Raw genomic sequence first — 27,149 nt, forward strand, 5'->3', positions numbered from 1 at the left:
TCTGATCTCTCCACGGTTCTGGGTTAAGAGGCGTGGGAAGAGGTGTAGTTTTTGGTGCGGGACTACAGATAGGTCCAGTAATGTGGTGTACCACAGTTGTCTGGCCCATGTTGGAGCAACTAGGATGAGAGTCCGTGAGTATTGCTGCAGTTTGCGCACCACCAGTGGAATGAGTGGGAGAGGCGGAAAAGAGTATGCAAATCTGCCTGACCAATTCATCCATATCGCATTGCCTTTGGACAATGGGTGTGGATGTCTGGCTGCGAAGCTTGGGCATTAGGCGTTTTCGTGTGTGGCAAAGAGATCTATCCCCCCATATCTGGAAAAACGGTTGAAGAACTTGCGGATAAAGTTCCCACTCGTGAATCTGTTGCGTCTGATGACTGAACAGATCTGCTATGTTGTTCTGGACTCCCGGAACATGTTGGGCTAGGAGAAAAATGTTCTAAGGAATAGCCCATCTCGATATAGTTTGTGCTAGTTGAGAGAGTTGTAGGGAGTGTGTCCCGTCTTGTTTTTGTATGTAGTACATTGCTGTCATGTTGTCGGTGCGGACAAGGACAGCTTTGCCCAGTCTTTGTTTTTGGGATGACTTTAACACCAGGAATATGGCTAGTAACTCCAGGTGATTGATGTGGACTAACTTTTGTTGAGATGTCCACCTGCACTGTATGGTGTGATGTAATAGATGAGCTCCCCAGCCGGAGAGCGGTGCGTCCGCTGTTAGCACAATCTGAGGAACCGGCTCGATGAACGGTCGCCCTTTGGAAAGGTTTTTGGTGTCCCACCACTGTAAAGAGCGATGCGTGCGGCTATCCACCAACACCAGATCTGTCAACTGACCTTGAGCTTGGTTCCACTGGCATGCTAAACATTCCTGTAGGGGACGCATCTGGAGTCTTGCATGAGGTACTATAAATATGCAAGAGGCCATCATCCCTATCAACTGCATGAACACTCGTGCTGGAAGAGAGTGTTGCGGCTGAAATTTTGTTATGAGGCTTTGTATGCTTGCTATCCTGGGTGGACTGGGATATCCAAGTGCTTTGAGGTGTTTATTGTGGCACCGAGGTATGTGGGATGGTTCTGTGTGAGACTTTTCGTGGTTTATAGTAAACCCCAAGTCGTGGAGTAGTTGGATTGTGGCGTAACTGTGATGTACACACAGGTTGTATGACTTGGCTTTTATGAGCCAGTCGTCTAAGTATGGGAAGACGTGAATGTCTTCTTAGGTGAGCTGCAACTACTGCCAGACATTTAGTGAAGACACCGGGCGCTGTAGTGACTCTGAAGGGGAGTACCTTGAATTGGTAATGCTGACCGTCCACTACAAACCAGAGATATTTCCTGTGAGAGGTGTGAATGGGATTATGGAAGTAGGCGTCCTGGAGATCTAGAGTGGCAAGGAAATCGCCTTGTGTGAGAAGAGGAAGGACCTGCTGAAGTGTGACCATGTGAAAATGGTCTGATAGTATGTACAGGGTGGGATTTTTATAGGACGTGGAGGGGTTGTGAGAGGAATAGCCTCTGGAGGTACCATGTAAGAGGAGCGACGAAAAGAACGTCTAGGAGTTTGCGATTGCAAAGGCCCCCATTGATTTAGCCGTGTCGGTGTTTTTTTTCATCTTTTCTAGAGCTGAATCCACGGCAGGGACAAATAGGTGTTCCTGATCAAATGGCTGGTTAAGTATTGTAGTTTGTACTTCTGGTTTAAAACCAGAGATGCGTAGCCATGCATGTCTACGTAGAAGGACACTTGTGTTAATGGCTCGGGAGGCGGTGTCTGCCATGTCTAAAGCGCAACGAATGGAGGTGTTTGTTATGAGTTTACCCTCCTGTATGAGGTCGTTGGCCTTGGTCTTGTATTTGTCAGGAAGGTGTTGCAATAGGGTCTCTAGCTCGTCATAGTGTGCCCTATCGTATCTAGCCAACAAAGCTTGCGTGTTGGCAATTCACCAAATGTTGGCTGCTTGTGACGCTGTACGTTTACCAGAAGCGTCCAAGAGTTTTGATTCCTTGTCGGGAGGCAGAGCATCCCCTGACGTTTGTGAGTTAGCCCTCTTTCTGGTGTTGGAGCCCACTAAGGAATCCAATGGTATTTGTCCCTTGATGTAAACAGATCTGCTGGGGCAAATTTGTATTTTTTTTCTATCCTGGGGTTAATAACCCTAGCCCTAACAGGATCTTTGAACACCTCAGGTGCATGTTAGACTACCCCTTTTAACATAGGGAGAACAGAAGTGGACCTTTGGGATGTATCGAATGTGTCCATTAAGAAATCCTCCTCCACAGGGTCTGTGAGTAATTGTACCCCGTGATATTGTGCAGCTCTATGAACGAGCTGAGTGAAACCTATGGTGTCCTCTGGAGGGGAAGGTCTAGAGGGATAGATGTCATCTTGTGGTACAATGGGGACATCTGGTGTATTATAATCGTCCCATGGGTATGGTGTGTGAGGTGGACTAGGATCCCCTAGTGGTTCATCATCTGCACCCTCCCCCTGTCATCAGAGGTGTCATCATCGTCCATTGGTGGAGAAGATGGTGTAGGGGAGTGGTGTGGAGGGGGAGGTAGAGGGGGAGGTAGAGGAAGAGGTGGAGAAGAGAGTCTGAGAAGGAGATGTTGCAATGTCTCTCTTCTTTGGTGGAGATGGAGCCGGTCGAGGCATGTCCATTGGTCTCTTTTTGGAGCTGAGAGTCATTTGACCTGTTCTTGGGTCTTTTAGAAGAGTTTTTTGGGTGGGATCCGGTGTAAAAAGCTCTTCTGGTTGAGGCTGGTCTTTCGGAGCCGATTTTTTCGGTTCCGAAGGCTTGCGTGGCACCGAATCTGGAGTGGATTTATGCGCTTTTGGCTCGGAAGTGGGAGATTTTTTAGTCTCTGAAGGAGCCTGCGGAACCGGTTGTTTTTTCGGTTCCGAGGCTTTTTTCGGCTCCGAAGGTTGAGCATCCGTACTTTTTGTAAGTGACTTTTTACTCAGTTCTAATGGCTTTTTCGGAGTCGAGGGGTCGGTACCAGTAGGTTTGGGTGCCGAGTGCGCTGTGGACCCAGTGGTTGGCACAGAGGAGGAGGACGGTTTCTTTTTGGGTGCCGGGGTTTGGGTTTCGGCACCGACGGCAGGCTGACTCGATTCCAAGTGGCCTGAAGGCTTATTTGTCGACTTCTTTGCCGGACCCGAAGGCGGGGCGTGAGAAGAATTGTCCCAGTGTACACCTAGGCCCGAAGGTGAAGGTATTACCGAAGCCTTTTTCGGTGGTGGGGGGAGGGGGTCAGGGTTGACATCAGTACTTACGACCCGCTGCCCAGGAGTGATGTCTTCGACGTCAGAGTCATCGACTTCGGAGGCGCTGACGAGGCCTTCTTCGACCCGCTCTTGCTCTGGTACATCGACGCCCTCCTGGAAGATGTCGCCGGGAATGGATGCCGACGAGCGAGCCATTCTTCTTCGAGCATGACGATCCTGAATGCTTTTCTTGTAGCGGAAAGAGGCACAAGCTAGACAGTCTCTGGCCTCGTGCTCCGGTGAAGGGCAGAGGTTACAGACCTCATGAAGATCTGTGTGTGGAAACTTTGACCCACATTGAGGACACTTCTTAAAAGAAGTCCTTTCCATGAGCCAGATCTAATGGCCTAGGTAGGCCCGAAGGCCTTTGTCGACGACTGGAATCGAGGACCTCGACTTGAAGAGATGCACGACGACGAGGGATCGCGATCGAAACAATACCGGAGAAAGGGTGAAGGATTGCGCGTCGAAAGTTGGATCGGTAACGGCACCGAACTGGAGCACGATAAACACATCAGAGCCCGATGGCGGAAAAAACCAATCTGACGATGGAGCTGATGCCCATGCGCACTATGGTCCAAAGGAGGAATCACCGATCTCGTGACTTCCAAAGACTTTTCCCAATAAAAAAACAAGTGCAAACATCCGGGCCCAACACCAGATGGCGATCTATGTATAGTGTGTGATCTGCAGCTCATATGCCTTGAACATATTTTGTACCTCATGGATGGAACGGGATTTCAGCAAATTGCAGTTGCGGCATTTGTGTACTTGTTGTACTTACGGCATATGCCGTCATGAAGTGCTACATATTATGTTCGCTTGGTTTGCCTCTGCCTGGTTAGATTCTACGATTTCATAGGGGCTGTGTGCATTCTCAGAATGTTGATGTTCAAAAGTTAGAATTGTTATTGTCAGTTACTGCTGGACCTGGTGATGTTTGGTCCGGCCAGTTGTATAGTCACTGGAAATAAACTGTTTAAACTACAAAAAGTTGGAGTCAATTACTATAAAATTTATGGTGACTATTTGACTAAAGAGCAGAACCCTCAGCATGATCAAGTACGCCTCAACACGCCGTGAACGTCCAAACGCAACAGCCATCATCTCAACACTAAGTATTACTGCTGCTTGCCCCCACCTTTGTTCATATTTGTTCTGGAGCTGCTTACCCGTGTGGATTTATGTGGATTTGTCTCTACTTGGAAGCCGCATCGCACCAGTGCTCAACCGGAACGCAACGATGTCTCGACGAAATTTTGATGAAGTCACTGTTGCCAATGTCTCTTTGAAGTTTTCTCCCCTTTCAGGCAAGCATGATGCCCTGGGGTCAACGTCCTCAATTCCAGACGCTATTTTCAGCATTTTGTGGCAATTTGCCATTTCAGCTCATGCCTGGGCCTCCATCTCATGCCGGAGACTGTTACACACGCAAGGTGCATGAGCGCACTTCAAACAATGCTACGCACGCTCTTCAGCAAATGCTGTCAGCGTCCATAGTTACTATCACCACCAGCTCTTCACTCGGCAAGCGTTACGATAACAACGCTACTTACAGGTTACGCTTCCTTACCAGCCGTGAATATCGCTAGTCCCGGTGATTCGCACACCTCTTTTCACATACTTCTTGGATGGTTGTTAATAAGTTTAAATGTGGATCTCAGTGATTCACACACTTTCACCCTGCTATTCATCTATTTGTGGATCACATATCCATAAATCAGTTATTCACACGCTTAAAACTTTCATATCATATAACATTTTATTTTCTATTTAACTCAAACCTATTTGCATACTCGTTGACTCAGCAAAATGTAACGTTACTTTTGTGTTTCTGTATGTTCTGTACAAGTTGCCTAACCTCTATTTTACAGTATATTGTTATTTCAGTACTACAATTTATATTTCTATTGTTTTTTATTTGCTGATATGTGTACTATGCAAGCGGTTATTCCACCCCCAGCTTTCCTAGACACTCCTGGCGAACCATCTGTTAAATTGGAGGTCTGGTTTGAGGCTTTTGAAACATATTTAGGGGCCATTAGCGCTCTTAGATTTAGTGCTAAAAGAAAGAAGTGTTTATTGCTCCACTTGTTAGGTTTTGAGGGCAGGTCAATTTTTAAACGGTTACCTGACATACCTCTTGAGGCTGGGGAAAATGTTGATGAATATCAAGAAACTGTACGCAAACTTTAAGCTAGGTTTGACAAACAGCCAAGTCTTATGGTTTTGAGACATACGTTTTTCAAGAGGAAACAGTCAGGAGAAGATGTAGATGCTTATGTGTCTGTTTTAAGAAGATTAGCATCGGTCTGCAGAATTGAAAATTTTACTGATCAGCTTATGAGGGATCAATTTGTTTGTCAATGCAAGGATAAGCATATAAGACAAATACTTCTTGCCATGGGTAATCCGTCACTTGATGAAACCCTCAAAGTAGCTAAAAGTATTGAAATTTCACAAGTCCCGTTGAAAGAGCTCGATGACAAACCATCTTAAAGTGTGAATGTGGTTGTGGGAAGCAATAAACAGAAACAAAGATTTGTTAAGAATAATGGGTCCATGAGCACCAAACATAAAGTAGACATTGGTATACCTAACAATATGTGTCTTCGGCGTGGAAATTCTCCTCACCCCAAAGGAGGTAGATATCCTGCTGCAAATGTTAAATGCAACTTTTGCAGAAAAATGGGCAACTTTGCAAAGGTGTGTCTTAAAAGGAAATCACAAAAGAAAACGATTAAGTGTGTGGTAGAGTCTGAAGATGACTGATTCGGAAATAATTTCTGTATTCATAGATGAGGACAATCCCTCAAAAAACACCTTGAATGAACCTGCTGCAGGGGACCCTTCTTCGTGTGTTCAACCCTATTGTAGAAGTGTGTGTTGGAGACAAAAAACTCAACATATTGGTAGATTCTGGTGCCAGAATCACCATGATAACCCAGAAAATGTTTGTCGAAACATGGGTGACAGAGAATTGTTTCCACCTGATCGTTCTCCCATCTCATATGAAGGGCGCAAAATGGAACTCCTTGGTTTCATTGAGGATGTTTTGATCTTTAGAGGGAGAAGGATCAGAGGTAAAATGTATGTTGCTGTCAAGGGGCTTAACATTCTTGTGTGGTTCCATCAGGGATTGTTTGGGATGATACTCAGCCCAGGCACCAAAGAACAAGTGTTGTTGGTCACTTGTGAGGAAGAGGGCATGAAGTGGAAAAGAGAATTACCCTGTTTTCGGCAACACACTCGGGAAAATATCTGGTTTCAAACACAAAATCATTGTTAAGGATGGGGCCACTCCAGTCAAACACAAGCTCAGAGGTGTCCCTTTCAGTGTAAGAGAGGATCTCAACAAAGAACTCAAGAGTTTATGTGACAAAGGTATCATAGAACCCACTGAATCACCTTAGTGGTTGTCCCCTTTGGTTGTTTTAGCAAGAGATGTGAGCAGCTGCGCATATGCGTGGATTTGAGGTTGCTAAACAAGGAGACCTGGGTTGATTCTCACCCCTTACCGAAAATCGATTATTTGTTTGCGTGTGTTAAGGGTGCCCAAGTATTTTCCAAACTTGACTTGGCCAGCGCCTACCACCAGATAGAATTACATCCCGACTCACGCTCTCTCACTGCTTTTGTGTCTCCTGTTGGGACATTTCAATACCGATGGATGCCTTTTGGTTTGGCATCCTCTGCGTCCGTGTTTCAAAGAGTGATGAAAAACCTCTCAAGAGATGTTGAAGGGGTGCTTGTTTTTCAAGATGATGTGTTGATCCATGCCAAAGAAAATGTTTCACATGATGTGGTTCTCTGAAAAGCGCTGAACATTTTTTAAAAGAATGGTGTCTATCTCAAGACTGAGAAGTGCAAGCTTCTCTGTAAATAAATTGAATATCTTGGTCATTTGTTATCACAAGAAGGAGTAAAGCTCAGACAAGGACTCGTTGAAGCTATTTCCAATGCTTCTATACCTAAAGACAAGACCGTCGTTAAGTTTCTGCTTGGTCTGTTTTAGTATTACTAAAGGTTCATTCCCAATTTTTCGTCTATCATTCGACCCATCAGCAATTTACTCAAGAAGGGAATCAAGTTTGAGTGGACTGAGCAGTGTAATGATGCTTTTAATGAAGTTAAATCTACTTTAAAGAACAGTGGGGCTCTCAAACCCTTTGACTATTCAGGAGAGGTTATGGATGAATGGAGATGCTGATCTAAAAGACATAATTTGGTCCTAAAATGCCAATTCCAGTGGCCCTCACAAAGGTATGTTTGCTAACATATAGCCAAAGCTGTTTGTCTGCAAGATCTGACTAGCATTGGCAAAGACATTAGTTTTCGCCTATACGAGACTTATCAGCGGAGTCAATGTTTTTTAAAGATGTTGCACAGGAGCGTGGACTTCTGTGCAACAAGGCTTAGAGTAACTAAAAACAAAGAGCTATGGTGCGACCAGCATGGACTGCGCCATAGTACTTTGTTTTTACTTACTTAACTGCAGAGTGAAGTAGCCAATGGAAGGACACTGGTCAGTAGCCAGTGTCTGGAAGGTGTAATTGGTCCAAGCTTCAGTAATGGCATGGAAGCAAAAAGCAGAACAGGAATTGAAGGCACTGGCCAATGAAAAGCAAGTAAATTAGAGCAAAATTGGAATAAAAAATGGTATGTTCAGCTAAGAAATGGACAGATTCTAAGCCCCTTTTAAGAGTTTTTCTTATTTAAATACAAAAGACTTTGCAAGTGCTTTTCAGGCAAAACCTAAAAAGAGAAAAACAAGCAGGAGAGCAAAGAAGAAACGGAGAGATGATCGAATGCAGAGAATGAGGAAGAAAAATAATCAAAGGAAGAATCTGGAGAGCTGAGTAACAAAAACTCAGGCTGGAAGTCTACATCACCATCAAACAAATAATAGTAAGCAAAATCTTTATTTTGTACATCTTTTATGCTCATATAGGTGCTACATACAAGTGTGGAAGAACTCTCAGTATCAATATGTTGCATTGCACCTTTCGATCTTTGGTCAGTGTAAATAACTGGGCTATCTCAACATGCCTTGTTCAGCTGTCAGTATGCTCTGCCTTCCATGTACAGATTGTGACAGTGCTGGTGGCTCCCTTACACTGTCGTAAATCACTGGTAGAAGAAATGTTATTTTCTCAGCTTCCTTGGCCTGGTGGTGGTCATGCATCAAGAGTTCTGCTGCTCTGCCTGTTGCAGTATCTTTTGTGTGATGTGGTTGATGGCTGGGTATGCAGCACTCTTGGAAAATTCCTGTATGAAGTCTCTGCCTTCTTCCAAACTCTGGGAAAGCTGTGGATCCAGAGGCACACAACCTGCAATGATGAAGAGTAGAGTTAACAGTTGGGATAGTTAAACATCTAGTCGCCTATTCTATTTATTCATTCCAAGGCTGTGACAACTCTAGGGCAGCCACAACAGTGGTAGGAATGGACCTACAAGCAATGGACAACGATAGCTGTGTATTCTCTTTACTGTGTACTTTCTAAAGTTCCCTCTTAAACACTTGGGAATGTCGGTCTTGTGATAACTATAAGTTCTATATGGCAGACGGCACTAATTCACCTTGATGGCATAGTGTTGTTTACCGTTCAACTCTTTAAGGTGAAAAACCCTCTTTTCACCCCACTCACGTTATCTTAATGTACAGATAATGCTTGAGTGTACTAATCTCACTGAAATGCCCTCCTGGAGCTGACCGTCTATTTTGTAATTAGTATTCAATTACAAGAATTCGGAATGGTGGGAGTTGAGAGGGAGAGACCGCATTTGTGGGATGTTTGTTTTTTGGGCATTTACTGTTTAGAGCTTAATAAAAAAAACATTTTTTAAGAATTCAGAATGGTAAAATACGGATTTGAACTCTTTGTGCAAAAACGAACAAGTTCTCAAATTCATTTTGCGACAAATACTACTGCCGAGGAAAGAAAAAGCAACTCCATAAGTTACCACGAACAATGTGGACCACACTGATCAATTTAATGTGGACAAGGTGCAAGCTTGCTTGGGTAAATAATTCTGAAAAGAAATACTGTGCTACCCTCTGGAAACCTCAAGTAACAATGCTGGCTCCCAAGGAGAGGATTTAAGGCATTTAATAATAAAAACAGTGACTCTCAGACGTGATTCTCCCTTCGCCAGTCAGCAAGCAAAGGCCAGCAGATGGAACACCACCACAGATGACAATACATTTGGAACGCTTGGAATGCCTTTAGTGTAAAGGCATTCTAATCTTAAAGCCCCAGGTAAACACATGTAATGAAATTACAACAAAAGCACAGTGAAAAAAGTGTCTTTGAATCATTCTAATTTCTCTACTCGCATCCGATGAGTACGCCCACGGTCGAAGAGATATGGTTTTGGATAGTGGTACTTGTCACCAACCCAACTGCCGCATTTTTGGGACACTGTAGTTTTCTCATTAAAAATGCCAGCACTACCAAGTTAATGTTATTGAAATATCCAGGGTAGAGACGATGATCATCTGAGCTCTATGCTCTGTGGGATATCAAGAGAAATCTCAGTAATTTAATACTTTTCCAAATAGGCTTTATACAGTGCTATGGAAAGTAATGAGCCTAGCTGGAGTCGCAAGACTTCCAGGCAAGCAGAATGGAAATCCCATAAAGAGAAGCTCCCAGCCCAGAATCTGTGCCTCGGTTAGATATAATTGCACAATGTTAATTGATCACACTATCCTGATTGTCAGCAGTCAAAAGGGTTGATAGCTACCCAAGATTTCAATTTCAAGTTAACCCCTTCAGCGCTGGGCGAATTCCGCCGCGGTGCTGAAGGGTTCGAGCGCGGGCGGGCTCATGACGGAACGGTTCCGTCATGAGCACAGCTCAACCGTGGCTCATGACGGAACCGTTCCGTCATGAGCATGGAAGGGGTTAAGGACCAAAAAGACTATATAAAAGCTGCTAGAGAGCCCAAAGTGCATGGGACTGAGCCCTGTGACATTGTGTGGGGATTCATGAAGCATTAAATTGTATGGAGAAGAAGAAAGAAATCCAGTTCAAGATGTCCTCAAGCCTTGCTAGTAGAATGCTGTGGCTAAAGCTGGCAAATGTAGAAGGGACTAGAGGACCAAATCAAGACACTGCCACCATCAACTATTATCCGAAATTCATCCAAGATTGCTTTGTGAAGTCACTGTACACTATTCAAAGGGAACATCCACTTGAAAAGGATCCAAGACGCCAAGAGTCTTTATGTCTTGTATATTATAAGCTCTGAGAAACAATGGAAAACTCTCTTATCCAACCAGCATTTTGGATTATGCCAGTCTGCCATTTAAACCATTGCAAGAAATGAAAATCATAAATGTTAACACTATCGGAGCAAAGTAAGGAAAAAAGGGATTGAGAGAACTAATGCAGCCAAATAGAACTAGTATTTGATTTATGATATCACATGCTCTGATGGCAGGCAACCCTCTCAGTAACTGTCTGTAATGAGTATTACTGTAAGTACTGATGACAGAAAGCTCAAATTCATAACTACATGGGAGCAACAAAAGGAGGATAATTCAGCAGTCCCAATGACATATTGACTAGATTCATGAAACTGTGTAGCACCACAGTGCATAAATAAACTTCTGCACAGGGTCGAGCAGGAGCAAGAAAAATCAGTAGCACCAGTAGTACAACTAGGATACAGTACCACAAATAAGATTAATCACCAGGGCCACAAATGTGCAGTACCTCGTAAGAATGGCTTAACAGCAACCCAAGAGCAATGGGTGAGCAGCAACTCAAGGGCAATGAGTGAGCAGCAATCTGAGGGCAATGGGTGAGCAGCAACCCGAGGGCAATGAGTGAGCAGCAAACCGAGGGCAATGGGTAAGCACCAACCTGAGAGCAATGGGTGAGCAGCAACCTGAGGGGAGCGGGTGAGCAGCAACCCGAGGGCAATGGGTGAGCAGCAACCCGAGGGAAATGGGTAAGCAGCAATCTGAGAGCAATGGGTGCGCAGCAACCTAAGGGCAGCAAGTGAGAAGCAATGTTAATGTTATTGACATTTCTAAAGCGCAAACTGCTACCCGAAGGTGTTCTGGCGCTACATATTGTCCTACAGGGGTCCTGAGCTAAAAAAGGGTGAAAACTAAAACCTGAGGCTAGACAGAAAAGAGCCAAGTCTTCAAAGCCTTTCTAAAGGCAAGCAGGGTTGGCAAGGCTCTAAGATGCATCTGGAGGCCATTCCATGCCTTGGCTGCACCAACCACAAAACTTATTCCACCCCAATTGGCTTTTCTTGCAAAAGGCACAGACACCAGTTTAGCTTCTGAAGAGCGTAAACATCTAGTTGGTGTAAACCATTGAAATAGCATTTTGAGATGGTTCGGCCCGGTTCTATAGAGGGCTTTGTGAACTGTGCACAGAGCCTTAAACTGCACCCGTTTTCGCACCGGCAACCAGTGAAGCCTTCTGATCTCAGCTGAGATGGAGGCATGTTTTGGCGTGCCAGTCAGCAATCTGGCCGCTGCGTTCTGCAGAAGTTATAATTTATTCATCAGTCCTTCCTGGATATTGAAATATAAACTGTTACAACCCCGAGGGCAATGAGTAAGCATCAACCTGAGGGCAATGGGTGAGCAACAACCCAAGGGCAATGGGTGAGCAGCAACCCGAGGGCAATGGGTGAGCGGCAGCTCTAGAGCAATGGGTGAGCAGCAACCCAAGGGCAATGGGTGAGCAGCAACCCGAGGGCAATGAGTGAGCAGCAACCCGAGGGCAATGAGTGAGCAGCAATGTAGGAGAGTAGGATCTGCTTCACATGGGTACCCCCACTTTTTGCTGGTGTTTCACTGTTTTTCGACCTTAGTCTGGCTGTGGCCCTGCTAATCAGGACCACAGCCTAGCTGCTTCCTCTCTAAAATGGTTTGCATGTACATTAGGTACATATCTGTGAGAAGTTGGCCTGGTATATGCTGTTCACTAGTTAAAGTGGACACCTTGCACCAGTACAATTCGACTCTTATGGTAGTAGGTTTAAGACAACCTTTTAAAGAAAGCTATCCTAGTGGTAGCTGTGGAGAGCAGCCTTCAGGCTAAGTCTTTAGAGGAATGTAACACAGCTTGTTTTACCTTATAATCTCTTGAATTACTAAATAAAAGGACACCACACAGGTATATATATAAAATATATATGTATTTATTACTAGACACACTCTACTAATCTCTTTATAAGATTAGAAGTCAAGGACATATGCACAAATCAACATTTCACAACAAGTTAAGCACAAATATGGCTAGGGCCCTAGGGGCGTACCAGACCATATACTAAAAAAGAGACTTAGAGATAACGACTTGCAAGGGGACAAGGCATTGGGCCTTCAGAAGTGCTGGGGCCCCACTAATCCATCCAAGGCAGGTAAGTAAAGGACCCACGGGAGACTCATGCAGTGTGAGAACACAGCCGCGGATCCCAATTGACTTCAATGGAGCAAGTCGCGATTGGAAATTTAGAGTTTTAGGATACTTTGGGAGAGTCTACAAGCAAGTCACTTACAGGGTAAGTAGTTCTAGAGCCAACATCCACAGGAGCACCGTAGTGCTGGAGTTACCTCACCCAGGGAAGCCGGGTACATAGGTGTCTTTTGGTGTCGAGTCGCGGCGTCGTTTTCAATGGGTGCCAAAGAAGACTTGCTGCTTGTGAAGACAGGAGAAGTGTCCGGTGGAATCCAAGGCTGGATTCAGAAGAAGGAAGACCTGAAAGCAAGGGGACAGTGTTCAAAGTCACTTGGCAGTGACCCAGGGCAAGGAAGATGGATGCCCACAGTCGTCGGGTGATTTCAGGTGATCCACGGGTGTCTTGACTCTTCAGCCACGAGGTCCAGGAGGCGTCGACGACGACCAGGAGCTGGATTTGGCGTGTCCCATGAAGTCTGCAGCTTACTGAGGTGTCGGCGACCAGATTGGAGCCAACAAGCCTTGACAACAGCAAGTCTTGTGGAAAGTGTAAAAAGTCAGCGGTGCAGACCAGCAAGGTCTGAGGGACTCACCCAGCGAGGGTAAGACAGGGCAGGCCTGGAGCAACCAGGGGAGCCCTTTGGATTTGTAGAAAAGTCTTCTGGGGACCCACAAGCCAACCGGCAAGGGATCGCGAAGACGCCTCAAGAGGATTCACTCAACAGGGGCCCACGGTCACTCTGGACGGGGTAGGCCTCTGAGCTTCGGTGGAAATCCTGCTGGAGGCTTGGGCCACACGTGGTCCAAAGCACAAGTTCGTAGAACGTCGTGAAGGGGTTGCACTCGAAAATAGTGCATGGTACCCAGGGATTGCGGTTCCTCGTCACTCGTGCGGTCCACTTGCCTCAGCGTCGCTGGGGACTCACGATGGCCTTGAAGAAGTCAGGAAATCCTCTTCCTAGGATGCAGGGACTTCGAACTCCGGCGGGAGCGGGAAAGTTTGCGACCGTTGATTGCAAGATTGGGTGCCTGACAAGCAGGGGAGTCACTCCTTGATTCCAAGGGAGATTCTTCAGTCTTCCAGAGGTAGTGGAACGTCGAAGGTCCAGGATTCTTCTTCAGAGCGTCGTTTAGGGATATCTAGTTTGCAATGACAAGGGTTCCCTAACTTATACTAGAAGGAAGGGAGGGACTAGCTCTATGACCCCACCTATGGGAGGGTCAGGGGAGTGGGTGGCTACACCCACTTCCCTTTGTCCAGTTTCGCGCAAAAGCAGGGGCAGGTAGCCCCTGAGCCAGTTTGAACTGGTGTATGCACAGAGGAGCCTACTGCTCCCCCAGTGCAGGATTTCAAAGCACTCTAGGAGTGCACTCACCCAGCCCCAATACACTAAACCCTGTCTGGGAGGTGACCACACCTCCCTGTGACAGGATGCCTATTGTTGGGCCTCCTCCACTGCGAGTTTCGGTCATCAGCAGGAGGGCAGCCCAGTGTCTGTGGCTGGTGGCATCCATTTTGTGATGCTAGGATTCTACCGTGTTTCCACAGTGGGTACATGTCTATCCCTCTAGAAGGGAGGGATGATATTCCCACACCAGTTACTGGTGTGGGGGTATGATTCCAAAGCGTTTGACACCAATCACAACAAGTTTTGATGCAGCCATTCCAAAGTTAGCATTTACCGCGAGGTTATAATACACTTAAGAGTATATGGTTTGACCACATTCACAAACAGTCCCAGAGAATAGACTCGGAGAGCTGCAGAGGGGCCCTGCTCAGGCAGAGGCACCCCCTCACATGGAAACCAAGCACCCTGCCCTCAGGATTGTTAGGGCCTGCCTTAGGGGTGACTGATGGGTTTAAATGCATGTGCAGGGAGAGATATAGTGAACCTATATCTGAGTGAAGAGTGCTAACAGTACTTCACCCAGGCTGCAGTAGCAGGCCTGTGGTGTCAGATTTAGTCTGCTTCCCAGGGGGGCATAATACATGCTTCAGCCCCTGGTAGGCCTGTGAAGTACCTATGCCCTTGGTATCTAAGGTACCATATACTAGGGGCTAATAAGGTACCACATTATCCAATCACTAGTGCATCTAATATGCACTCCAAGTTGTTTAGAGAGAACAGAGAGGCTGGGGCCCTGGTTAGCAGGGTCTCAGCCAGACTATAGCCAGAAACCAGTGTAAACATGAGAAAAAAAAGTGGGGGCAACATAAGGTGCAGATCCTACTCTCCCCAAACGCAGGGACACTAAACTAACCTTGACCATTTGAGTCTTCGTGTTCTAAGTGGAAATACCTTGAGAGTCCATCTGCATTGGCATGTTGGGTCCCAGGTCTATGTTCCACTGTATAGTCCATCCCCTGTAGGGAAATGGACCACCTTAAAAGTTTTGGGTTTTCACCTTTCATCTGTTTAAGCCATAGGAGGGGCTTGTGGTCAGTCTGAACTATGAAGTGAGTGCCAAACAAGTATGGCCTCAGCTTCTTCAGGGCCCACACCACAGAAAAGGCCTCCCTCTCTATAGCTGACCAACGTTTCTCTCTAGGGGTCAGCCTTCTGCTAATAAAAGCTACTGGTTGGTCTTGACCATCATTCAGTTGAGACAGTACCGCTCCCACAGCCAGCTCAGAAGTATCTGTTTAGAAAATGAACTTTTTGGTGTAGTCTGGACTCTGTAAGATGGGGGCAGTGCACATGGCCTGCTTTAGGTCTTCAAATGCCTTCTGACAGCTAGCTGTCCACTGAACCTTTTTTGGCATTTTCTTTGAGGTAAGATCATTCAAGGGGGTCACTATAGATCCAAATCTCTTTATAAACCTCCTATAATACCCATTCAGGCCTAAAAAGGCTCTCACCTGTGTCTGGATGGTTGGAGCAACCCATTCCATGATGGTTTGGATTTTGCTCTGCAAAGGTTGAACCTGGCCCCCACCTACAAGGTGGCCCAGGTACACAACCTGACTCTGCCCTATCTGGCACTTAGTGGCCTGGATAGTGAGGCCTGCTTTCTGCAGGGCCTCCAAACCATTTCTGAGGTGAACCAGGTGATCCTGTCAGGAGGAACTAAAGACAGCAATATCATCTAGATAAGCTGAGCAATAAGTTTCCAGCCCTGCCAGAACTTTGTTCACCAACCTCTGAAAAGTGGCAGGTGCATTTTTCAATCCAAAGGGCATCACCACAAAGTGATAGTGCCCACTAGTGACCCGTGGGCCAGTTTCAAGTGCGACCGCTTGAGGCTCCTTCGCGATCGCTAGCCCGTTGGCTAGTAGGTCCCCACGAAGGCAACTCCTCTTCTACTTGGGCTTTCCTGGTTGCTCCAGACGTGCCCTGACTTACCATCACTGGGTGAGTCCCTCAGACATTGCTGGTCTGCACCGCAGTCCTTTCTCTGATTTCTAGTGACTTGCCGTTGCCAAGGCTTGTTGGGTCCAATCTGGTCACCGACACCGCAGCACTCGACAGACTTCGTGGGACAGCTCGAGTCCAGCTCCTGGTCATCATCGGCGCCTCCTGGACCTCGTGGCTGAAGAGTCAAGACACCCATCAACTCACCGGAAACACCCGACATCTGTGGGCATTGGTCCATCCTGCCCCCGGTCACTGGCTAGTGACCCAGACTCTGTCCCCTCTGCTTTCAGGTTCCTTCCATCCTAGATCCAGGCTTGGATCTCTTCGGACACTTCTCCTCTCCACGGCAGCAGTAGTTCTTCGCCAGCTTCCATTGTAATCGACGCGACCCGACACCAAAAGACACCTATGCACCCGGCTTCCCTGGGTGAGGTAAAACGAGTACTCCGGTGATCCCGTGGGTGCTAGCCCTACAACTTCTTAAGTCCAAAAGGGTTTGGTCTTGACTCGATTCTAAGTGTCCCTAATCTTTAAATTTCCAACCGCGACATTGCCGATAGAAGCTAACGGGAACCCGCGGTTGTGTTTACACACTGCACAAGGCGCCCGTGGGTCCCCTGTGTCACTACCTTGGGTGGTTCCTTGGGGTCCCAGCGATTCTACCGGCTCTAGGCCTTGTGTCTAGTTCAGTCGTGGTTCTTATACCACTTTTTTGGTATATGGTTTGGTACGCCCCTAGGGCCCAAACGTGTATTTGTGCTATTACTGTTGATTGCTCACTTGTAAATTAAGTACTTCGAACTCCAGTCTCATAAAGAGACTAGAGGGGTGTGTTTTATCCTAAATACATATATCTGGAGTGGTTGTCCTTTCATATGATCATTCAAGAGATTATAGACTGGTAAAACAAGCTGCTTTACATTCCTTCAAGACTTAGCCTGAAGGCTGCTCTCCATAGCTACCAATAGGATAGCTTTCAATAAAGGTTGTCTTTAACCAATTCACCATAAGGGGTTGTTTGGACTGATACAATGTGCCCACTAGAACTAGTGGACAGCATATATCAGGCCACCTTCTCACAAGCAACCCCAAGGGCAATGAGTGAGCAGCAACCCCAAGGACAATGAGTAGGCAGCAACCCCAAGGGCAATGAGTGAGCAGCAACCAGATGGCAATGAGTGAGCAGCAACCAGAGGGCAATGGATGAGCAGCAACCCGAGGGCAATGGGTGAGCAGCAACCCGAGGCTAATGGGTGAGCAGCAACCTGAGGGCAGTGGGTGAGCAGCCACCCTGAGAGCAGCAACCCCAAGGGCAATGATTGAGCAGCAACCCCAAGGGCAATGAGTGAGCAGCAACCCGAGGGCAGCAGGTGAGCAGCAACCCCAAAGGCAATGAGTGAGCAGCAACCAGAGGGCAATGGGTGAGCAGCAACCCAAGGGCAAGGGGTGAGCAGCAACCCAAGGGCAAGGGGTGACCAGCAACCCAAGGGCAAGGGGTGAGCAGCAACCGGAGGGCAATGGGTGAGTAGCAATAAATGGGAATGGCTGGGTAGCAACCCATGGGAATGACAGAGCAGACACCTGAACACAAACTCAACTGACCTGCACCCTGAGGTTTAATTCTGCAGCATAACAGATCTTTACTGAGTTTTCCAGGAGCTTAGGCAAAACTGAGCTGCACCAGGGAAAATAAGCAGCAACACTGGCCCTCAGTGAACAAAGTGTACCGTCTTATGCATAACTGAACAACCCATTGGCAAAAGAGAGAACACTGAGATAACTGAAAAACACCTGGATATTATTACCAGCACCGGCTGCAGCAACCGTACACCAGTTGCAGCTTGGTTTATAATTGCAATACCTGCCATGTAATGTCAACAATTCTAATGAATTGTATTTCCTTGCCCAGTAATGTTCATAATTTTCACAGGAACTGTGATGGGCATTCTACATGCTCACACACACTTCAAACTAGTGTTTTCCTTTGAATATTACTCGAGTGCGACATTTTCTTCTACACTGATAAAATGTAGCAGGCGTCATGTCACATTTTCAGTGCATCCATTATATTTTTCACCGCCAAAGTTTTCCTGTCGAAAAATTAATAATGTTCTTATTGATTTGGAAAGTGGATCTAGAAGTTTTAGAATATCCTTTGTCCACCTTTTTAAAGGAGCTCATAAATAAAATAATTTTTTGTTTTTTTGCCAATATAATTTAACAAATGTCCAGGTAAATACTACCTGGCTATAATTTTGTTTTTAGTACAGCAACCCACATATCGCCATTCAAAAAGTTCGTAGCTACACTCACAGGGTCAGTGTGATATGAGGTCAATATTAAAAACCAAACCCTGGCAAAGCCAATAGGTCTAACCTTAGTAAGCTGGTGTGATTTTTTTTTTTTTTTTTTAACTGTTAGCATATATCAAAGGAAGAAAAAAAATCTAAAAGCTGATCTTACTATATGCTTGCAATAATAAATTCAAATACAAAAATAAAAAAACAGTTGCATATCATTTTAATAGAATAGTAATTCTTTAAAGCAGGCAGCTACATTTTAAAAAGGTACAGAAAATCGTTTTCATTTTAAAGTACATAACATCGAAATCTGATCTTTATTGGTACAAAGAAAGGCTATTATTGTTTTTACTCTAACACGAAGATGTGGCTTAAATACTTTAAAAAACATACAAAGGATAAAGCAGGGAAAGAAAAATCCTGGGCAGAGTAAGTTGCTAGTCCACCAGTTTCTGCACTGAAGTGCACTTCTTGGTTAGATGGATGTGCACATAGGTTCAGGTAAAATGCCACCACTAACTGAAGCAGAATGTGAATCATGTGATTAAATGGTCTAACTTAAAATACTTTCTATGTATTTATATGTGTTTGCATGAATCTGTCCAGCCAGCAAAACTGTCTTCAGGCGAGACCTAAAAAGCCCAATGTTGCATTCAGAACCCAATACGGTACTGTTAATGTGCAAACTACACACACAAGTTAGCCTCTTTTCTCTCTCTCACACACAAACACTATATATATTCACTTAAACAAAATACAGGGACGTTATAGTTAAGAAATAGAATTTAAAAAAACACAGAAATTCACTGAAAAAAACTAAAGGTTAACGGGACGTTATAGTCCGGAAATAAAATTTCAAAAGCCTTAGAAAATCACTGAAAAACAAAGGTTACAGGGTTGTTATAGTTAGGCTTCTATTTCACTCATACAAAACCAGTGAAATGAACAAGTTACTTACCTTCGGTAACGCTTTTTCTGGTGGATACAGTATCTGCCTGTGGATTCCTCACCTTGTGAATATCCCCTGCGCCAGCAACATTCGGAAACTTTTGTAGCAGTCCACGCCGATGAGGTCAAAGACGACGTCACAGAGACACGGCTTCGCTTGCGACTCCGCTGATGTCACCGGCTCCATAAGAAGACCTCGTCGGCGTGATGACGTCAGTTCCGCCCTTTTTTCCGTGCCTTCGAGGCACACAGACGGACTGACAACAATATATACACAGCATACACAGTACATAATATACAAATCAACACACCCAGTGTGGAAAATAAATAGAAAGGCAAAAGAAATAACACAATGCCTTTGACAGTAACAAATACACACTTTGAAACACCATTATTAGAACTGTAGGTATACAAGGGTGGACAACGGGGAGGCGGGTGGGTCAGTGAGGAATCCACAGGCAGATACTGTATCCACCAGAAAAAGCGTTACCGAAGGTAAGTAACTTGTTCTTCTGATGGATACATCTGCCAGTGGATTCCTCACCTTGTGAATAGATTCCCACAGCAGTCCCCACTCCCGGAGGAGGGTGTCCACCCTTCTATACCAGAGAGTCCTGAAGGACGGAACGAGCAAAGTGTCCGTCCCTCCTCACCTCGGTGTCTAAGCAGTAATGCTTTGCGAAAGTGTGAAGGGAGGCCCAAGTTGCCGCCCTACAAATGTCCTCCACAGGAACACCTCTAGACAAAGCAGAAGTGGAAGACTTAGCTCTAGTGGAATGAGCCCTTAAACCCTCTGGAGGTTCCTTACCAGCCAAAGAGTAGCATATCTTGATGCACAAGACAATCCATCTGGAAAGGGTGCGCTTGTGCACCGCTCTGCCTTTCCTGCAGCCAACAAAGCCCACGAAGAGCTGGTCATCAACCCGAAAGTCTTTTGTCCTGTCAAGGTAGAAGCTCACCGCCCTCTTAGGGTCCAAGCGGTGAAGTCTCTCCTCCTCCTTGGAAGGGTGAGGGGGAGGATAGAAGGTAGGGAGGGTAATGGATTGCCCCAGATGGAAAGGAGTTACCACCTTTGGCAAAAAAGCAGCCCTGGTCCTGACTACCATTCTTTCAGCATGAATGGCCAAGAACGGGGGTTTTGAACTCAGAGCTCGAAGCTCACTTACCCTCCTTGCCGAGATGATCGCAATGTGAAAAACCGTCTTGAAAGACAACAGTCTCAAGGGACACTTGTGTAAGGGCTCGAAGGAAGAACCCATCAGATAAGTTAAGACAAGATTTAAGTCCCATTGAGGCACAATAAAAGGAGTAGGAGGAAACTTGTTTGTAAGGCCTTTCAGAAATCGTAAAACAACAGGCGATTTGAACAAGGACGGCTGATCCGGCAAACAAAGGAAAGCCGACAAAGCCGATAAGTACCCCTTTACAGTGGCCACAGCAAAGCCTTGCTGAGCAAGAGAAAGGGCAAACTGCAGAATGTCAGATAAACGAGCCCCCAAAGGATCAATTGACTTCTCTCCACACCAGAGAACAAATTTAGACCACCTATAGGAATAGATAGATTTAGCGGAATGACGTCTGGCAGACAAAATTACATCTACCACATTTGGCGAGAGAAAGAATTCAGGTTGTCCCGTTCAATCTCCAGGCATGAAGGTGTAAGCTCTGGAGGTGGGGGTGTAGAACCTGCCCCTCCGACTGCGAGAGGAGGTCTGCCCTCAGAGGGAGACGGAGCGGAGGGCACGAGGAGAAGTGGAGAAGATCTGTATACCACACCCTTCTTGGCTAATCCGGGGCAATCAATATGACTTGGGCCCGGTCTTGGCGAATCTTCCTCAGAACCCGAGGAATAAAGGGGAAACGCGTAAAGGAGACGTGAGTCCCATCTCGACTGAAACGCGTCCCCCAAAGCCCCCTGCAACGGATACTGGAGACTGCAGAAAGACGGGCAGTGAGCGTTCTCGTGAGTGGCAAACAGGTCCACCCGAGGAGTTCCCCACATCCGAAAGACGTGACGAACCACCTCTGGATGAAGCCTCCACTCGTGGTCGGCGGAGAACTGCTGACAGACTGACTGCACGTACATTCAGAACCCCGGTCAGATGATTTGCCATCAGACAAATCTGATGATCCTGAGCCCAGGACCAGAGACGCAGAGCCTCTCTGCAGAGACAATGCGATCCCACTCCTCCCTGCTTGTTGACATACCACATCACGATAGTGTTGTCCGTCAGGACTTGAACCGACTGACCGCAAAGGAAAGGGAGAAAGGCCTTGAGCGCCAAACGTATCGCCCGCAATTCCAGAAGGTTGATGTGAAGTAACCTTTCCTCTGGAGTCCAAAGACCCTTGATCTCCAGATCCCCCAGAAGAGCACCCCACCCTAAAGTGGATGCATCCGTTATTACTGTGGCCACCGATGGAGGTAGATGGAAGGGCTTTCCTTGAGACAGATTGCCCTCCACACTCCACCAAGACAGATCCGCCGCAGCTTCTCTGGAGATCCTCACAGACTCCCTGAGATCTCCTTTGTGCTGATACCACTGCCTGCGGAGGCACCACTGGAGCGCCCTCATGTGCCAGCATGCATGGTTGACCAACAGAATGCAGGAAGCAAACAGACCGAGCAGTCGAAGGACCTTCAGGACTGGAACGACCGCTCCATTGTAAAATAAAGGAATCAATTTCTGTATGTCGAGAATCCTCTGTGGAGGTGGGAATGCCCGACACACAGTAGTATCCAGTACCGCCCCTATGAACAGGTTGCGCTGAGATGGCACCAGGTGAGATTTGGGCACGTTTATCGAGAAACCCAATTTGTACAACAGCTGAGTTGTATCCTGCAGATGATGAAGCACCTTCTCTGGCGACTCTGCTTTGATCAGCCAGGCGTCCAGATAGGGGAAAACTGAAATCCCCGACCTTCTGAGATGGGATGCCACCACCGCCATCACCTTCGTGAAGACTCGAGGTGCAGTAGTAAGACCAAACGGAAGGACCGCAAACTGATAATGCTGTGACCCTACCGTAAACCGGAGATACTTCCTGTGCGACTTCAGGATGGGGATGTGAAAATACGCATCCTGCAAGTCGATCAACACCATCCAGTCCTCCTGATTCAGCGCTTGAAGAACCTGCGCAAGGGTGAGAATCTTGAACTTCTCTTGCTTCAGATAAAGATTCAAGATCCTGAGGTCCAATATCGGACGCAATCTGCCGTCCTTTTTCGGAATCAGAAAATACCAGGAGTAGCATCCCTGACCCCACTCCTGCTCTAGAACCACCTCTATCGCACCTTTCTCTAGTAACTTTAGGACTTCCTCCGGTAGGAGAAGACGGTGGTTCTCTGAGCAAGCCCCTTGGCAAGGAGGGTAATTTGGAGGAAATTGCCCAAAGGGAAGGGCATACCCATTTTCTACAAGATCTAGAACCCAAAGGTCTGTAGTAACCAATTCCCAATCTTGTAGAAAATGGGTAAGCCGGCCCCTCACAGGACCAACATGATCCAGAATGGTGGATCTAGGGCTGCTTTGCGGTGGTGGGAGGGGCTGAGGAAGAGGAGGAGGAGGAGGAGGAGAGCTGCCGCTCACGAGTGCGACCCCTGATTCTGCCTCTGTACCCCTTATACAGAGTGCTCTGCTGCTGTTGCTTCTGGGGCTGCCTGTAAGTACGAAAGGTTGCCCTTTCCGAAACCCCTGTACCTCTTGAACGATCCCCTTGACTGGGATTGAAGGCCCAAAGATTTAGCCGTAGCCTTACTTTCTTTTAAACGTTCAAGTGCAGCATCCGCCTTCTTGCCAAAGAGTCCGGAGTCATCAAAAGGCAAGTCCAACAGCGTTGATTGAACATCAGGGGAAAACTCCGATGACTTAAGCCACGTGCACCTCCTAGTGGCAACAGAAGATCCCATGACTCTTGCTACTGAGTCAGCTGTGTCCAATCCACTCTGTATCACCTAACGCGCTGCCGCCTGGGCATCCGAAAGCAACTCATTAAAACCAACCCTATCCTCCTCTGATAGTTTTGGGGCTAGCTGCTTCGCTGAATCCATGAGCGCATGAATATAGCGTCCCAAGAGGCAAGTGGCATTCGTAGATTTAAGGGCCATGCTGGCCAAAGAAAAGACCTTCTTGGCCGACTGATCCAGTTTTTTTAGCCTCCCTGTCACTCGGGACCTGGGGAAACGAACCTGTAGATTTCCTTGAACATGCCGCCTGAACCACCAGACTCTCAGGAGACGGGTGAGAAGTTAAAAATTCTGGGTCCCCCGGAGCTGCCCTATACCTCCTGGCAATGGTTTTCGAAACTGCCGGAGCAGAAAAGGGCTTACGCCACACCTCCATCACTGTCTCAATGATGGCTTTGTTAAAGGGAAGTAAAGGCTCAGAAACAGTAGTGGGAGCACCTCTGTTAAAATGTTCAGCTTGAATTCAGCTGAAGGCAACTGCAGATCTAAAAGTTCAGCTGCTTTTCTTATGACCGCATGGTATGGTGCCACATCCTTTGAAGGTGCATCAGAAGGAGGAGTAATCTCCCATTCAGGAGACAAGTCCAGGCCACTAGCCTCCTTCAACTCCTCAAAAACATCATCTGACTCCATGAGCTCCCCTTCTTCTACCTCCTCCATTAGGTATCTTTGCTCATCCAACACTCTCTGAGCCTCCCTCCTAGACCGGATTCTTACAACCGGCGTCGGCGGCGCCGTGATCGAATCCGACAGAGCCGGTGCCGGCGTCGAACGTGGATCCACAGGAGCAGCCGGCATCGAGCGAGGTCGAGTCGGCGCTGGTGAAGAAGGGAGCGGCGTCGACGTCCTCGGCGCCGGTAGATGCCAAGACGGCGTCGCCGGAAAAAATGGCATGAAGGGGGCTTGAGGATAGGCTTTAGGAACCCCCAAACTGAAGGCCATAGGACCCATAGGACACGAAGGTGCACCAGAGGAGTACATGGCTCTAGAGAATACCCCGTACATTGCATTAAGATAATGCGTGGGGTCCTGACCTGGTCCAGGGTACGCAGGATACTGTTCAGGCATCACCGGACTTGGGCCAACCGGCGCAGACGGTGGAATCTGCGGGGCCGAAGGCTCACCCGGAACTGGAATCTCCTCAACCGGAGCCGGGGATGAAGCCGGAGCCGGAGATGGGACCGGCGTTGGAGAAGGAGCCGGCGTCGGAGATGGAGCCGTAGAATGTTTTCCGGTGAAGCCACAGGTGAAGACCGGCCAACAGGTGAATCCGGAACGGGTGAGGGAGATACAAAGTCCTTACGGCGTCGAGTGGGCGACTTTGATCTCGGTTCCGTACTCTTATCCGAGTGACGCCGAGAGGAATGCCTCCTCTTCTTCTTGTGCTTCCTGGATTTGGAAGCATGCCTCGAAGTTGACTTCGACGCCGACCTCGATCTTGACCTCGTCCTCGACTTTCTCCGGCCTCTCTTCTCTTTCTTCATCCTCGCGATGAAGAGCTTTGCTTCCCTCTCCTTGAGAGCCTTGGAACTCATCTTGCGACAGCAAGAGCATCCCTCTACATCATGGTCCGATGACAGGCACCATACGCAGTCGTCATGTGGATCCGTAATGGACATATGCTTCCCACATTCACGACAGGGTTTGAATCCTGACTTCTTTGTCGACATTTTCACAGAAGAAGACAAAGAGAAGCAGTGGAAAAAACAAAGTAACAGTGAAGCTACAGATAGAGATTCCCGAAATCCGTTGGCGTCGACGGCGCGGAAAAAAGGGATCTGACGTCATCACGCCGACGAGGTCTTCTTATGGAGCCGGTGACGTCAGCGGAGTCGCGAGCGGAGCCGTGTCTCTGTGACGTCATCTTCGACCTCATCGGCGTGGACTGCTACAAAAGTTTCTGAATGTTGCTGGCGCAGGGGATATTCACAAGGTGAGCAATCCACTGGCAGATGTATCCATCAGAATCAGCAGTTATAGTTACCTGAGCTAACTATACCTTACGTCTGTGCAATGCACAGCTCATGAACTCAGATATTACATCACTCATGACATGGTCTGACACATCACTGATAACATCGCTCATGAAATATCAAATTACATCACAGATGACATCATCCACAGACCAACTCACACATGCACACAACCACTCACTCATCTATACAACCACTCACACACCCACACAACCACTCAAACACCCACTCGCAGATCAATACAGCCACTCACCCACCCATACAACTACTCACACAGCCACTCACCCACCCATACAGCTAGGAAAAGGGCTACTCAGTCACCCATACAGCCACTCACAAACCCATTCACTCACCCACACTATCCTGTACATACCCATTCACACATCTATACAATACCTCACACGCCAACTCACACACCTATACAGCCACTAACGGTACAATACAACCACTCACACACTCAAACCATTTATATGCCCATTCACACATCCATACAAGCACACCCACATATGCTCACTCAGACATTAACACAGAAACACTCTCCAATCCAGCCACTCCCACACAGATAATTTAACACTCATACAGCCATGCATTTACTAATACAGCAACTCACTTAGCCATACAGCCAATCACACACCCACTCTCTCACCCACAAAGCCAGTGAGACACCCATTCATTCACCAATACAGCCAGTCTGTCAGTGGGTGTGTGTCTAGGTGTCTTTGTGGGTATGTCAGTAGCTGTGTCAGTGACTAGGCCACAATGCACCTGCACCTGCACCTGCCCCTTCATCAAAAAAAGAGTCCACAGTTTTGCACAAAATATCTACCCAAGCGGAGTACTTTCTACTTACTAAGTGCAACCTCCTTGGGTAAATGTGGACTATGAATACTGAACTACAGCTGCGTAATGGAGCATGAGGAAAAGTCACCAGTGGCCTTGTATGCATTTTGGCATGTGGTTGTAGCTTGTGAGTCTTTATCCAGAAACTTGTGATAACATGAATCTTCCTATAGAGAAGCCGACAAGAGCACAAAGAGGTAAATTTCCACCAAACAAGGTTCCTTCCTCTTAACTATATGAAGTAAGTGCTTCTTTGTTTGGTGGAGATCTCCTCATATTCCTTGACAACAAGAAATCACCAAAGTCGGCAGGAAACGTGCTGGAGGGCTGTTTGTAAAGCTTTGCATCAACCTGGCAAAAGGCAGGAAGACCTTTACATACAACTAAGGTGGGCAGGCCCACACGGGCAAAGCTTCACAGTGATTTGCACATTTTCATACTCTTACTCATTCAAAGGGGGAAGCATGGACTCTGCTCTCAACAGGACAGCACAACAAAGAACTCACTAGTCACACTATACAGATTGTGCGCCAATATATCAATGATGCATTCACCTCTACAAAGCATTTCAGATTGTTTCTCAAAATGAAATTGCAGAGAAACCACACTTGCTTTGCATCTACCAAGCTCAGGAGTTAGGTTTATTGGTTCTTTCCAGAAGTGGACCTTCAGTGGGGGCACCTGATCAGTTTAAATTTGTATGTGCCTCCTGTTGAGCTTTAATTGCTGCGAAATAAGCATTCGGGCCAAAACAGCCTCAGGTACCCAATACCCTTCCCAGCACAACTTAATAAGGGAGAGGGCCGCATGGCCCTCCCCTCCCCAGGCTGATTTCAACCCTGGGGACCCCAACCCCCACGGCACGGACATAATTCAGTAGGGAAGGGGGGCCACACTTCCCTCTCCCTTGGCTGATTTAGGCCCGGGGGCCTGGCCATGTCTCCCTGTAAGCTAAGAAACCGCAGGGGGAGCCTCAAGTCCCTCGGGGTCCCAGCCAGCTCCCCACCTCCTGTGGACGCTGGCACTGCTCTTGCATGCAGGGAACTGCTGGAAATGC

The 27,149-nt window shown here is 47.1% G+C and overlaps 1 protein-coding gene across 2 annotated transcripts in view; it reads right to left on the minus strand.

The window, feature by feature from the left end:
• Window positions 1-8,183: 8,183 nt before the first annotated feature.
• The window catches only part of NUBP2 (NUBP iron-sulfur cluster assembly factor 2, cytosolic), a 215,016-nt gene continuing 196,050 nt past the window's right edge, over window positions 8,184-27,149 (minus strand). For both annotated transcript variants that reach the window (XM_085628358.1, XM_085628357.1), the window contains one exon: window positions 8,184-8,610. In XM_085628358.1, coding sequence (XP_085484484.1) covers window positions 8,465-8,610 — 146 coding nt within the window. In that variant the 3' untranslated portion in view covers window positions 8,184-8,464. The remainder of the gene's footprint in view (window positions 8,611-27,149) is intronic.

Source organism: Triturus cristatus, chromosome 10 (assembly GCF_964204655.1).
Source record: "Triturus cristatus chromosome 10, aTriCri1.1, whole genome shotgun sequence".
NCBI lineage: Eukaryota > Metazoa > Chordata > Amphibia > Caudata > Salamandridae > Triturus > Triturus cristatus.